The sequence below is a fragment of the Macadamia integrifolia genome, chromosome 1, assembly GCF_013358625.1.
Source record: "Macadamia integrifolia cultivar HAES 741 chromosome 1, SCU_Mint_v3, whole genome shotgun sequence".
NCBI classification, from domain to species: domain Eukaryota; kingdom Viridiplantae; phylum Streptophyta; class Magnoliopsida; order Proteales; family Proteaceae; genus Macadamia; species Macadamia integrifolia.
Genome location: NC_056557.1, coordinates 34,462,059 through 34,476,977, shown reverse-complemented (window position 1 = coordinate 34,476,977; position 14,919 = coordinate 34,462,059). Strand labels below are relative to the sequence as shown.

The 14,919-nt window shown below is 36.1% G+C and overlaps 1 protein-coding gene across 1 annotated transcript; it reads left to right on the top strand.

Moving 5' to 3' along the window:
* The first annotated feature begins 5,607 nt into the window (after window positions 1–5,607).
* On the top strand, window positions 5,608–13,340 carry LOC122073451 (probable aspartic protease At2g35615). Its single transcript, XM_042638044.1, has 4 exons — window positions 5,608–5,694; window positions 6,274–6,347; window positions 12,329–12,418; window positions 12,524–13,340. The coding sequence occupies exons 1-4, from the start codon at window positions 5,608–5,610 to the stop codon at window positions 13,338–13,340; spliced, it is 1,068 nt and encodes a 355-aa protein (XP_042493978.1).
* The last annotated feature ends 1,579 nt before the right edge of the window (window positions 13,341–14,919 follow it).

The following is a 14,919-nucleotide window of genomic DNA, read 5'->3' as shown; positions in this document are numbered from 1 at the left end:
AAAAAAAAAAGAATGAGCAACTCTCTTGAGGAAGAAATCGTTTAAAAAAAATTTATGAATAGAAGTTTATATTCATATTTGCAAGAGTTGTTGAATACTTGAAATCAATTGAGATTTTTTACCATAGGAAATAAGTGAAAATATGATGAACGTCCATTTTTTGTCCATAAAAGAAATATGTTTCATTACACGTGCATTTGCACGCATGTATTTACTAGTAAATATATATATATATATACACTAGCAAAAATGCACGTGTGACCATATGCTCTGGGGGAAAGAAATATAAGAGAGAGAAAATTGTGAAGAACAAAATACCATAGTTTTTGTGTTAAAATATAACACAGTGTGAAGAAACAAAACAATTAATAACATCATAACAAAAGTATACAAACAAAAAAAAATTGAGAATAAAATTATAGAGAATTTAAACATAAAATAAGAGGATGTAGTACTGAATCATTAAAAAACCACAAGATGAAGTGTGAATAAATAACTTAAGTAGTAATTAAATATCACAACAACTTTGCTATTTACCATGGGGTTCATACATTCTACGTTCTAACCCTCTTAATATCAGATCTCTTTTTATGTTGCAAATAAATATCGCAAAAGTGAGAGATTTTTAAAACCATGAGAAGTTTTTGTGATGTAACATATAGGGAATTCTTTATGCATTATTATGGTTAAAGTCATAGAAGAATATCAAATATTTATAATTATTAAACAATGCATACCAGTAAAAATCCATTCAACTAAAGAGAGAGAGAGAGAGAGAGGCATGTACCTGTTATGCTATTATTGGAAATTCATTCAACTGCAAGGATTCAGAATGAACCAAAATTTAGAGAAAAAACCACTAATTTGTTCTACTTATATCATTGGTTCAGTGGGTAATCTCAACTGATAGACAGATAGAGAATTACATATGTGCTAATCTCTATGCATTTTTTTTTTTCTTATAACGGGTATCTAGGTCTTCGGCCTGACTCATACTACTACTATTATATAAGTGCATGTATTTGTCCTTCGTGGTTAATCTTTTCTTGGACTACTTTACCCTTATTGTTTATTTAAATACCTCAACTTATTCATTATCAATTTTCTTCATCTTTCTTATTTTTTTCTATTTTTTTGGTACCCTTTGCTCTTTTTTATAATTAAATATTAGTTTTTTAATTCATTTAAAATTAGTTTCTTTATTAAACTTTCACCCCCTCCGCTCTCTATTTCTCTCTTTAATATTTAGAAAGTAATATTAATTTATTTATTCAGTTAAAATAAAAGATCAGTTTCTTTATTAAACTCTCACCACCCTCTTCTTTCTTTCTCTATTCTACATTCCTCAATACAACTTTTAGATTTACTCAATTATACAACATAGATAGTCCACGATTCTCTACCTATCACATTTCTTAACTAAAATAGAAGTCTATTGTTGAATATGCCCTTTTTTTTTGGTAAGATATTGATGAATTTGTTTAAAGTAAGATTTTCCCTGATTTATTACAATTTCCTTCTTTCGCACAAACTCTTTCCTCTCTCTCACTCCCTCAGATCTAGCTCCGCTCCAATGATTGCACCCTCTAACAATCCTCCAATGATCATCCAAGGGTTGGGAAGACTTGGTCACACATCCCAACACCTATCAACACCTGAAAAAAATGGTATCCAAGCACTGCCAGCCCTTGGATAAGTCGTTGGAAGATTGATGGTGTCGGAGAGGATCTTTTTCCCACTCTCACCTTGGTATTCATTAAGGGATCGGGACTTCGATCTCCTTTGTTCCTGTCTCCTCCGGACATCTCTGTCGTCCCACCTCTCTCTGTTTAAATTTCCCTCTCTTCATGAAGGGTGGTATTAGAGGTGATGTATTGGTGGTGAATACTGAGGTGATGTATTTTTTATTGCAAAGATTTCTTATCAGAATGCCTTGAATCCATGTTAGTAGAGGGAAAAGAAATAACATTGGTTTTCTTCTACTTGTATGTTTAGAATAAAATTGATGTTTGTGGCTCTTTACCTATTCACAGAAATCTCTGCTCATCTATTCTAACATCCCGAGTTTGTTGCCCTGTATTTGTCGATGTAGAATTAAACTGACAAATAAACCTCCACCATGCTTCCTGAGTTGATGATCATTAATCCTATTTCCTATCTTTTGATTTGTTTTTTTATTAATTTATTGAAATCGTAAAGAATTTCCAGCAGCAAAGAGAGGTTGACAATAGAATTACATTATAAGACTATGCATGTGAGCATTAGTACGAGTTGCATGTGACTGTAGAGTTGTGCGGTTAGTAGACCGCACTCATTTTTTTCTCCATTTCTGAATTTGTACTCCAATTTTTAGCCTTTTTTATAATAATTTTATGAATTTATTTATGCTTTTACATATCTAAGATATGCTTTGTCATTGTATCAGTTAGTCAATTGATATCAGATTAGTAACTTCATATCAATTTAAATTGAAGCATTACTTCGGAATCATCCCACAAATCCATGTGATGGAATATATGACAAATGCTTATCCTTTTAAGGCATGACTAAGGAAAGCTATAAGGCGACAAGATTGCATTATAACAACACCATGCCTCGTCTGGATGTGTCACATTCAACCACGAAGATGGTAACATAGAAGGTGGTGACATGACCTTCTTGAGCTTATTAAAAGCAAGCTGAGGTTCTTCAACCTAGCTAGGTTAAGTTATTCTTCTTGAATATTGATGTAAGGGGAGAAGTGATCTTATCGTAGTCCTTGATAAACTTAAGGTAATAACCTGTCAATCCAACAAAGCCATGTAAAGATGATGGAGTTGACCGTAGTGAGCATTCAAGCATGCACTCAACCGATCCACAAAGACACCCTGGTTGGAAATAAAATGCCCCAAATAATTAATCTCTTGACAATAAAACTTGCATTTGGACAATTGGCATACAACTGGTGTTAACGTATGATGGAGAGAGTTGTCTTGAGATGGTGTAAGTGCTCCAATCAAGTTTTACTGTACATCAATATATCATAAAAAAATACCAATATAAAATATAACATGTGGGCCTAAAAATATCATTCATCAAGCCCTGGAAGGTGAATGATGCATTGGTAAGGCCGAAAAGTATTATTAAGAACTCAAGCTCTAAAAGTTATCTTTGGGACATATGTTGGTATATGATGCGTTGTATTTCGTCACAATTTAATTTAAGGAGTACGGGAGTAGGCACCTCAACATAATAGAAAGACGATTCCACTTGCCGATAAGCAGGCCGTGAGGTTACAAGGGGGGTAGGAGGCCCCCTTGCATAGAAGGGTGTAGGGGGCGCAGCCCTGCTTGTTTTTTTTTTTTTTTTTTTTTTATTTGAGAGTAGTTATGTATTTTTTTAAATTAGGGATTTTCGTTATATATTTATAACGAGGTTTACTTTCTCTGTAAGCAATTCTGAGAGGTGTGAGGATGAACATTGTAACCATATGCTTCATTGATAGTAAAGCATTACGTACCTTATGCATTGCTTTTAGGGTTGGGTTTTTGCAACATCTTCTTTACAAACCCTAATTTGATAATACCCGTATCGTAAATCCAACTTTGAATAGTAACAAGAACCAAACAACTGATCCAATAATTCAACAAGAAGTATAGGGTAAGTATCTTTCATTGTTTGTCGATTGAGAGCTCTATAGTCAACATACATATCAAAGTCGGAGCCAGAGAGAGAGAGAGAGAGAGATGAGCATTTCCTGTTGTTGCAGCGGTTAGGATGGTTGCCGACTTGCCATGGGAGTCAAAATAGAGGAGAGAGGAATATTGCTGTACGGTTTGGCACAATATTAGTTTGTAAATTTATTATTCTACCCTCAATAATATGTTTGAAACAATGGCCATAAAAGGTAATAGTGAAGGTTGAAGAGATTAGGTATGTTGCTAGCTTTCTAGGAGCCAGCGACTCAAACCAATGGGAGGGCTAGGAGGAGAGGGGCATAGAGGACTTTTCCAAGGGGAGGAGAGAGAGAGAGACAGATCTGGGTAGCTTTTCCCTTTTTTTTAAGTGGAAGGTAATACCTTCCTTGGTATACCTGTGAAGTTGACTCATTTGCTTCCAGGCATTTTATCTCCTCTTCAAATCCTTTCACATCTGTCAAGTGTATTTATTGGGGTGGGACGGGACATACAAGAGAAGTAGAGCTTGAACCCAGATTCAAAGCCACCTCCTTCCACCAACACTTGTTTTGATGAAGATAGACATATAATGTCATCCGATTATAGTCTTTTATTCCTGTGTCGAGCAGAATAACGGAGAATTCATGCAACCTATGCTTGGAAAAATGATTTACTCATAAATTGAAAAAAGAAACGATTCAATGGCTTTTAGAGCAGGTTCCCATGAACTCATTATCCCCAAACTCAAAATACTTCCATCCAAGAGACTTACCTTGAACTTGAAAACGATTGTTTCCCAAACCCACAAATTCTGCTTAAGAAACCATCTCTAAGCCGATTGTATACCACTACTGACAAACACCAGAATAAGCAATATTCACTAGGCCAAGAGCTCCCCATCAGGTAAAGGCTTCCATGGCCGGTTGACCCAAAAAAAATGTCGGGTCTTCGTTTTTATCTCCGTTACTCGATAATTTTCACAAGCACAAATTCCACTTTTGATGGGCCCAAAAATTCTTACCATGAACTTGGGAACTCCGCCAACGATTATGCTCACAAACCCATCTCCATTTCTTACCTTGAACCTGAAGATAGTTGCTCCCAACATGGGTGCCAATCTCTAACTCCTCCTTTGCCCTCTTTCTACTTTGCTGGAGAACGAATAATTATAAACCGTCAATCACGTAGCAGCACCATTGTTCTCGTTCGTTCTCTCACTCTGGTTCTCCCACCCCAAATTCTCTTCTAACAAACAGGGCCATGGAACCATGGTCTCACGAACCGAATTCCTGAACAGAAATTCTTCTATCATGGTCGTCGTACTCGTCTCGTTCGCGATCAACTACTGGGATTACGCGGAGACGAGGCTCTGGGAATCAGTTCCTTTATATCCCCTCTCGCGATAACTCCCACCCCCCCCCCCTCCCCCAAGTCTCTCTCCCTCTCTCTCTGCTCCCCCTCACTCACTCTCAGACGGGCAGATCCACCTCTCCCGACCCATCGCATACCCAACCCAGCAAAGTCCCCTGCTAAACAACTCTCTTTCGTATTTGTATCCCACTAAAAAACCCCCCTTTGCGAAGCGCGCAACATCCCACTATCCCTTCCCACTGGGGCATCCGGGGAGGACAGCAGTCTCTTCTCAGAAGAACATAAAGCAATCTTAGAAATTCCAGAAGCCAGTCTCGATCCCAGAAGCTATTCCTGAAGTTAGATTCGATCCCCTGAGGCTATTTGACTGCATTTCAATCAGGTAAGGGGACCATTTACTGTTAAATTTCCTATTATATTTATATCTGGTTGTCATCCCCTGCAAGAGCAACACAAACATTGTGTGATTGATCTACGTTCTTCCTGCTAATAGACATTCTCTCTCTCTCTCTCTGCCGGCAACCTCATCCACCACGTGTGTGGGAAATAATTGCATCTTTTAAGTTGGTAAAGGTCATATATGAGGAAGGATTATTGGGTTTTGGACTTTCATGCTTCTAGTGATTCAGTCTCCATCATTGAAGGGAAACTGGGAAAGTCCCAAGAGGTATTATATATAGTTTCATTTTCAATGGATAAAATGATTTAAGGAATGAATAATAATGGTATTTTTATGCTTGATGGATTATGTTTCCTATCTGTACTGAGCTTACAAAATAATATATTAGAACCTTTGAGAGATTTTATGTTTAGGGTGATTACTCTTGTGGGGTAGTCTATCATTTCTGTGAGCCCATGATCTTGAAATTAAGTGTCATTGGAGGAGAGACTATTTTTTTAAAAGCCAAAATGGAATTAATTTTACAAGTTCACTGATGTGCACATTGAATAATGTAGTGTCTTCTGTATAAATAATCATTCATGGTTAGAGGAATTGAGCTTTCTTTACCAAAAAAAAAAAAAAAAAAAGAGAGGATTTGAGCTTTCCATATTTTGGTGTCGTCTAAATCTATGATTCACTTGCTCTACCACTGGATAAGGAGATAATAATATCATTTTTTATTGGGGGTCGGATGGGGGGACACTTTATATGGAATAGTGGAAGATATATCTTGGAAATTGCAAGCATGTACTAACCTACTTAATAAATGTTTAAGAATTTAGTTTATCATTTTCATATTTTCAGGATGTAAGTTTACCAGGTGTTGTAAATATAGCAAGATATCCTTTTAACGATGCTGACATATCTGCGTGTTCTCAGTTTTTGGATTCAATCTGACTCCAGGTTTTCTTTGTCCCCACAACTTTTATTCAAGTCAAGGTTCAAGAACTCGTTTCGAGTGTTAGGCCTTTGACCCTATAATTAGGAATAAGCTTAGGATTGAGTTTTATACATGTTGGGCTTTTGATCCCATACGTTTTGAGTGTAATAGATCATTTTTATAGATTTATAAGGAGACTCTAAGGATGCATACAGTATTACTAGTTAGTTTCCTTTTTAGTTAGATTTGATTTGAATTATATTTGTTTCCTTAGGAGTTAAGTTACTAATTAAGTCAAGTCATTAGTAGTTAGTTTCCTTTTTCAACTAGTTTCTAATTTAAGTTTTTAGTAACTATTGTATTAGGAGAATATTTGGTTTCCCTTTTGAGAAACCTTCTATTTTGTAATTCCTTCTCCCATCAACATTATAAATAAATAAAATGAGGCTTCTAAAGCTAAGATGATTTTGATAAGCAAATTAATGGTTGCTGCTATTGTCTTTTCCATGAAGATTTGTCTTGTGTTTGAACAAGGCTGATGGAATTGGTGTTTAATCCAATTGACTCTCTGTAGTGAGAAGCCTGAGAGGTCTACTTTTACTTTATTATATTTTCTCTTACTGTTTTCAAGCGCTCCAAGGTATCAAATTCCATCTCAATTCATCCCAGGTAAACCACACTACTGATCTATAGTACTCTCTATTTTCCAGTTCTGAAACTCTCTTTCTTGTTCCCAAATCCATCTCTGATTCAAGGGCTTTCAACCACCTGATTATCACCATATTTTGGTTGAGTGTTAGGCCCCATCTGATGGTGGTTCGATCTCAGTTTGGGCCCCATCAGACCACTGGTTGGTTTGTTACACAAATCACCCACAGTTCTGCCGTATTGGATATTTTGAACTAATCTGTTTTGTTTTTTGAGATTGATATATACGTCTGGTTGTTTCTGATTTCTATGGATGTTTGTTCACAATTTATGATCTGTTATGACCCTATTCCTATATCTGATTTAGTCCTTTAATCTGGGTTATATTCTGATTTCATAAATTCCAATTTCTGGTTTTGGAAATTCTGATTTACAAAGATCTGTTTTTTCCCTTAACTCTGATCTGCTGTATTGCTGTCCTACCTTGGTTATTATTGGTTGTTCTTTGATTAAAAGTTCTTGTAGTTGAGACTTGGTTAGTTCACCTATCCTAATCTACATTAGATGCAAGCAATACTTGGAATATAGAGTTCTTAAACTTGGAACCAGCGATAGTTGCACGTATGGTCAGCAACTGAGTTCATCTCTTGTGATCATTGGGTGCTATGGAGAGCAATGGCCAAGGATATGGAGTAGCTTCACCTTCGGCCACAACCTCAAGACGAACGAAACCCTATCGAATGAGATCGAACCTTCTTTCTTGACTGCAAGTGTCGCCCAAAACAAGGTAAGGAAAAAGAAACCAGAAACTAATAAAGATGAAGAGGAAGAAATAAATAGTAAGTAGGAGAAAGGAAGAGAAGAGATTAGAAAATTTCAGAGAGGGAGGAAGAGGGAATCAACACCATGGTTTGAAACCCAAAAAAATCTCAATCAAATTTCAAGGATTAACTACTCTTATAATGACTTCAAAATTTTACCCTTATAATGACTTAAACGTTGGCCCCATGTACAATTGGTTGCTACCTCTTGTTTAACTATTGAATTAATTGGACCTAAGATGATTTGGAAACAAAAAGAGCAATTCAGACAAAATGTTTCATAGAATTGAAGGAATATTATGAATTTATGATCATCCTGTCAGCCCCAGCATAGGAGAGCTTTAATATGGAAACCAATAAATAGGATGATTGTTCCCTCCCAGATTGTTTGCAAAGTGTATTACAATGTCATTGGTAGACTATCCTCAGCCCATTATTCAGTCCCTGAGATTTCCAAGACAAAAGTCTTTAGACTTCTTAGATAATAAATATTCCAAAGTAATAACTAACATTGGTTGTGATTTTTTTTTTTTTTTTTTATTCGGTTCACTTAATTACAATTATGGTTCGGTATGAAGTCATACACATTACCAGATGACTAACTGCGCATAGACTCTTACTACATGCTACTCTGATAACAAACTTCTCAACACATCTTCACCCTCACCCCTCCCTTGCCTTTTTTTTTTTTTTTACGTAAAATCAAAAGATTTATTGACAAAGAACAAAAAAGGAATATATGAAGCTGAGTTTGAAGGTCTTATGCAAGGGCTAATGAGAGTTAAAGAGATGGGTATCCCATTCTTTTGGATAGAATCTGATTCAGCAGCAGTTGTGACATTAGCGCAAAAGCAAAATATCCCATGGTTTGCTCTTCAGAGAAGGATGCATATCAGTTCATATATGTAGTTTATAAACTAGAAGATTTCTCACAAATTTAGGGAAGCAAATTCTATTTTTGATTATCTTGCGAAGAAGGTGGCAAAATCAAAAACATGCATCAACATACAATGTCTGCTTCTCCAACCATATTACAGAGAAGATGACAATGGATGAAGTGACTGGATCTCATTATAGATTTCGTTAGTATGTAGCTTGAGTCTTTACTGATAGCAATGCCATAGGTGACGACTTTTGCTTTCAGTCAGATTTATGTTTTAGTTGTATTTCCTTTTTGTTTTTGTTTCTTAATTTATTTCCAAAAAAAAAAAAAAAAAAAAAAAAAAACCACAAGGGCCAATTAAGAAAACCTATCTACAACTCAGAAAAACAAATATGAGCCAAAGCTCCATGCAACAACAAACAGAATATATCGAAAAGGAGACTTTAGCAAGACAGATCGGAAAACCCAAGTAAAGAGGGTTAGGCTGAATATCAGAGACTCCACACACGATACACATAAGATTTGCGTTCCGCTGGCGCCGTTCCCTCACTAAATAAACCCTATTTTCTCAAAATTGACTTGTTGCCCAGACAAGTCTTGGAAGAGTCCAAGGGTAGCCTTAAAGAGTAAGGACACCACTTTTAAGATGCCCGGAAAAATAAAATAAGTATCAATTCTTGGTATAGGTTGGTTATACTATATTTTATCATCTCAAAAATAAGACTCAGAGATATATGGATATATCCATTTCATGTTAAAACCGATCTTTTATTTCTAACCAAGGTATATACTTTTTTATCAGTGGTTGAATCGATCATTAGAAGAATAATTTTTCTAAAGGTAAGATACCTTCTAGGAAAATGAAACTTCAATGGAAGAGAAGCAAATAAATGCTTTCATAAAAATTCTAAAGGCGAAATATCCATCATATACCTCTATTCTGTATTAAATTTATGGTTTTCATTGCCGCAAATCCGATCACCTCCATTGAGATGATAAGCAATTCCCCATTGCCTATACATAATCCTTTGTATAGAGGTTGGGGCAGTAGGACAATCAGATGGAATAGACCCACTAATATGCCCAGCGTCTTCGCTGCAATATGATGAGAGTTATTCCCCCTAGACGGAAAAGATAAAATTCTTACATGTCCCATGCTGGATCTATAGGTTATACTTTTACCCCATACTAAAGGAAAAAAGGTCATTAATTACTGATTAATTGCGAATAACCAAATTCAAAATGAAATGAAATTTTTTGGAGGAATCAATGAAACATGAATAGAGGACATCAATTCAAATCCTGAATATTCGAATTGAGAGATCAAGACCCTATCAATATTAAATGTGCAATCCTATTGGATGATTTGTAAATTTCTAATTTCGTATTGTAATTTTATTTGTGTTTCTATTAGATAAATCGGGCCCAAGGAGAGTGGAACTTATAACCTCTTAGTTGTGAGGTATTGGTCCTAGCCAATTAAGCTATCACCTTGTGGTTATAATAGTATAGGTATTTGATTGAACTAAACATTGAAATTTGACACATGAGTACTCTATAGTCTATATTAGGCTATAATAGGTTGGGTTGGGCCAGGTTTTAGTCCCCTTCGCTAGGCCAAGGGCTCAAGGCCAAAAAAATCCAACCATGACCCACCCTCAGAGCCTGGCTTGGCTGACCCTAATTGGCCCTAACTGATAAAGGGAAAGGAGATGCAAGGACTGGGACGGGTTAAGGAGAAGAAGACCAAGAAAAATGAAATGATATTATTTCTCTCCATTTTTGCAAGATCCCTCCATATTTGATGATGCAAAACAAAAACCATAACTCCTTCTCCTCTTCCACATATTTAGTTTATAAAGATATTTTTCCTGAAACCTCATTTGTTTTTGCTATATGTAATGATGTTTTCTTTGCTGTCTAAAATCAGGGTTTATACTTTATATGAAAAATTGAGGTCAAAGTCAGGCTCGGGCCAGGCTTAGCCCAAGGCCACCTGGCCCAACCCGATCCTAACTCAAGGCTAAAATTTCAGTTTTGGCTGAAACCAAAATTGAACCGTTTACTAAACGGTTGCACTTTTTGAAACCTAAATGGTTTAATAAATTGTTTCAGTTTCACGGTTTTTAAACGGTGTCGGTTTCACTGTTTAAACGATTTTGATTGCAGTTTAATCCATACGGTTATCAATCGGTTTGCTAGTTTATTCGCACGCTCACTAAAATTGGCTTTTATTGATAAACGCTTCAATCTTGTATCAAATTAATTAAGGCATTGAGCAAGCAAGGATTTAACTACATAACTACATAATATGAGTAAATTATTGAATAGGTTGTTGGGCAGCCTCTATGGTCCTTAATTCTTCCCTAAATTAAACCCATCCTATTTTGTTAAAACAACCAAACAACTAAGCAAAAGAAAATATTAAATGGAGAAAGAAATACAAACAAAGCTACTAATGAACCCAACTTATCGTTAGTGTTCTAAAGTTAAAAAGTATGAGGCAATGATGTATATATCAATTCTGCTCCCACCTTAATGCCCTTAACCCCTTATTCTATTTAATCACTATATGTGTTAAACGGGTTGGTTTTGACTGTGTAAACGATTTGATTTTCACAGTGTCAATTTGATTTGAAACCGACGGGTTAAAGAGTTAAAACAGAACCGACCCATTTAACTAATCGGTCTTAAACTTGAAACCAGAACCAAACCATTTACTAAACGGTTTTGTGGTTTCGGTGTATATAGCTCAGTTCAGTTTTGGTAAACGGTTTTAATTTCAAATTCACATCCTTACTTAATTGGGCCTTAACCAGGCTATAGATTTATTTAACTTTAAACGGTCCTCTTTAAAATTGGTCTCTTAAATATGCTTGAAGAGAAATACCAATAAAATGAGGCAAAGATGGGTATAGCAAAGAAAGTTCTCATTGTTAAAATGGCTTAAGCCAAAGATGGGTAAAGCAGCTAAGTTCTAAGGTACTCGGTCTTTAACCCATGGAACTCAAATCAATTAAACTATGCGTATACAACCCAAGTTTGACAATTTCAAATCAATTAAACTATACTTGAAAATAGATGACTGTTCAAAAGAACCCAAGGGGGTAGTGCAGTTGGTGAGCAACAAACTTGGTACAAGCCATAAACTTGGACGTCCTGAGTTCCACTCTTAATAGGTACACCTTGGGTCACTCACACGGGGGTGTTTAGTGCTCTTCACTACTTTTAGTGAAAATTGAATGGTCGTTGCACCATGTACTATCTATTTATAAACGTGTTATTAATCTAGTTAATTTAAATCGAGTCGGGCTCGGTACAGGCCTATCAGTGCGGGCCTGAAATTGACACCCCTACAGTTTATCCTTCAACACCATTGCTACGGGCCTACCAGTGCGGGCCTGAAATTGACACCCCTACAGTTTATCCTTCAACACCTCTGCTACAAATCCTAAAAACCTCCGATTCGCCCTAGATCTCACCCACCATGATTCTCCTCTGTCTCCTTTTTATAATCCCGATCCACTTTTTGGGACAACGCTGGGAGACTATATGAAAGCTCAATTGCACACTATGCATATATAACTTCGAAAGGGTTGAAAAGTTCTTATACTATGCAAAAATCAGATTTGGTGCACCAGTGGCTGATGTCTTCGTGGTTGTTGATACCGGTAGTGATCTTTTCTGTGTCCAATGCGAGCCTTGCAGTAATTGCCAGTGACAGACTAGACCAATCTATAGTCGCACCAAATCAAATACCTATTCCAACGTAACATGTGACTCTTTGGATTGCAAATTAGATCCAAACATGAAATGTGATAGCGATTATAAGGTGTCTAGTTACCGAATTAACTATGGTGATGGGAGTTTTAGCAATGGCATTGTTGCCAAGGATGCCCTATTTTTCAGTAACCCTGATGGAAGTGTGGTACCGAAGAATGTGGTCTTTGGTTGTGGTATTCACAACCAGGTTTCAGCCCATGGCCTATTGGGTGGAATATTAGGTCTTGCAGCAACCAAAGTATCGGTGATCTCTCAGTTAGGTGGAAGAAAATTTTCTTATTGTTTGGGAAACTCAAGTGATCCATCTTCTAAAGGTAATGTGATCATTGGTGAGTATACACATATTGCTGGCTTCACTACTCACTTCACATTTTATAAGAGTTATCAAGTCTATCCTGTTGAGATTCAAGTGGGATCACAAAGTCTTGATCTTCCTCCATGGGCATTTGGTGCACCTGCAAATGTGATGTTAAACAGTGGCACTGCATACACATTTTTACCACAAGTAGTACTTGATAAGATAGCAGATGCTATATCTCAGACACTCAAAAGCTTCAAGGTCCAACCAATTCCACCTCCAATACCAGGATTGTCATGCTACAATGGAAATATTGGCAGAGATTTGATTGGATTTCCTACTATGACTATTCGATTTCGAGGACAGGCAGAGTTTGTTTTAGAGAGATGGAGTAATTTCATCCCCAGAGGAGAGGATTCATTTTGCTTAGCTTTCGCCCCTGCTGTTGGTCGCAATTCTGAAAGCCAGATTGGTGGCATGGCTCAACAGTTTTACAATTTTGGGTTTGATTTTGATATGATAGAATTGTCTATTATCCATTCTGTTTGCATTTACTAAGAAAGATCGGATACTAACATATGTGTAATAGTTTCGACTGGTTTTGTTTTAGTTTCACGGGTTTTGGTGTGAGAATGAGTGAATCAAAACATGAACCAATAAGGGTGCATTTGTTTCTGTTTCTTATCGATTTCTCTTATCGGTTTACTGTCGGTTTGGTATCAGTATACCATATAAATATATTCAAAAGTATGAAAAATATAGTTTTATTTATTTATTAATTTTTGGATTGTTATCAGTTTCTTCTTGGGTTAAATCCATTTACGTCCGGTTTTTAACATTTCATCATTCTGTGTCTTATCGGTTTTGATGTGGTTCAGTTTGGTTTCGATCTCACATAACCTCATTTGAAACATGATCCAATAAACTCATATTGATTCTGATCGGTTTTATTAATTTGGGCTAGGTTTTCACAACCCTGGTAAACATACACGTACCTGGTCTTGTGTATAGAAGAAAAGAGAATAAATACAAAGGATAACTAAAAGGGATAATACAGTAAAGAATGATTCCTAATTGACTGACTTTCTTAAGTAAAGGAAGATTCCCTTGATTCAAGGGTTTATGAGGTGGCTTGCGTATCCATTCTAGATTCAATAAGGTTGCATGAATCACTAGCGGATTGCAATCTATTAATGGGCACACTTGCTCCCTCACAAGCCATTGGAGACTCCAAGCTTGATTATGAGAAGAGTAAACCGAGGCCGAGATACAAATTTTGTGAGCACATCAACAATTTGATACTGAGTGCCAACATGAGATACTTCAAGTAACCCTTAAGCAACACGGTCTCAAACCAAACACTACAACAAATCTCAACTTGGTAATGGACAAAAACAGTCGTTAAAACCCATTTTTTCATCGCAAAAAGCATCCTCGATGAACATATATCTGTCTCTAAAATGGCCTTTGTGCATGTTAGCGACAGAAAAAATGCCTCTGTCTAGCAATTTATCTTAGGCAACATTACCAAAATGTCCATTGTTAAAATTTTTTCTTACACGAGTCTTAAAATCTGTCATTAGGCAGCATTCTATTACTCATCGTTATTACATTTATCTTAGGCAATGATATATTTTTCCATCAATAATAATAAGAATATCTTAGGCGATAGATTTCGTAATTCCGTCACCAAATCTTTTTTTTTTTTTTTTAAACAAAATTTGTTTTAAATTTTCATTTTTTTTTTCACCTGTAATTGCTTTCACACATTGTCCTTTCACCAAAAATACACATCCATATAACATTAGAATTGAATACTTTTATTTAAATTAAAAAAGTGTACTAAACATTCAAAAAATTCATTGTCTTGTTGGTGTATGGTGTCTTGTATTCCGTCGCAGTTTAATCCAGGGAGTACTGGTGCAGCACCTAGACAGGCAGGACGGCGGTCCCGCTGTCTGTGTGCATTGTTTGTTTTGTTTTTCCATTATCTTCTGCATTGTTTTAGGGTTACGTTTCTACATGTCTTTCATTATATTTTCAATAGGACCGTACATAATACTTCATTCGACTGTGCACCACTAGGTTTCATTAAGAGACAACATTCCATTGTTATTCATTCCATTGTTATTGTTGT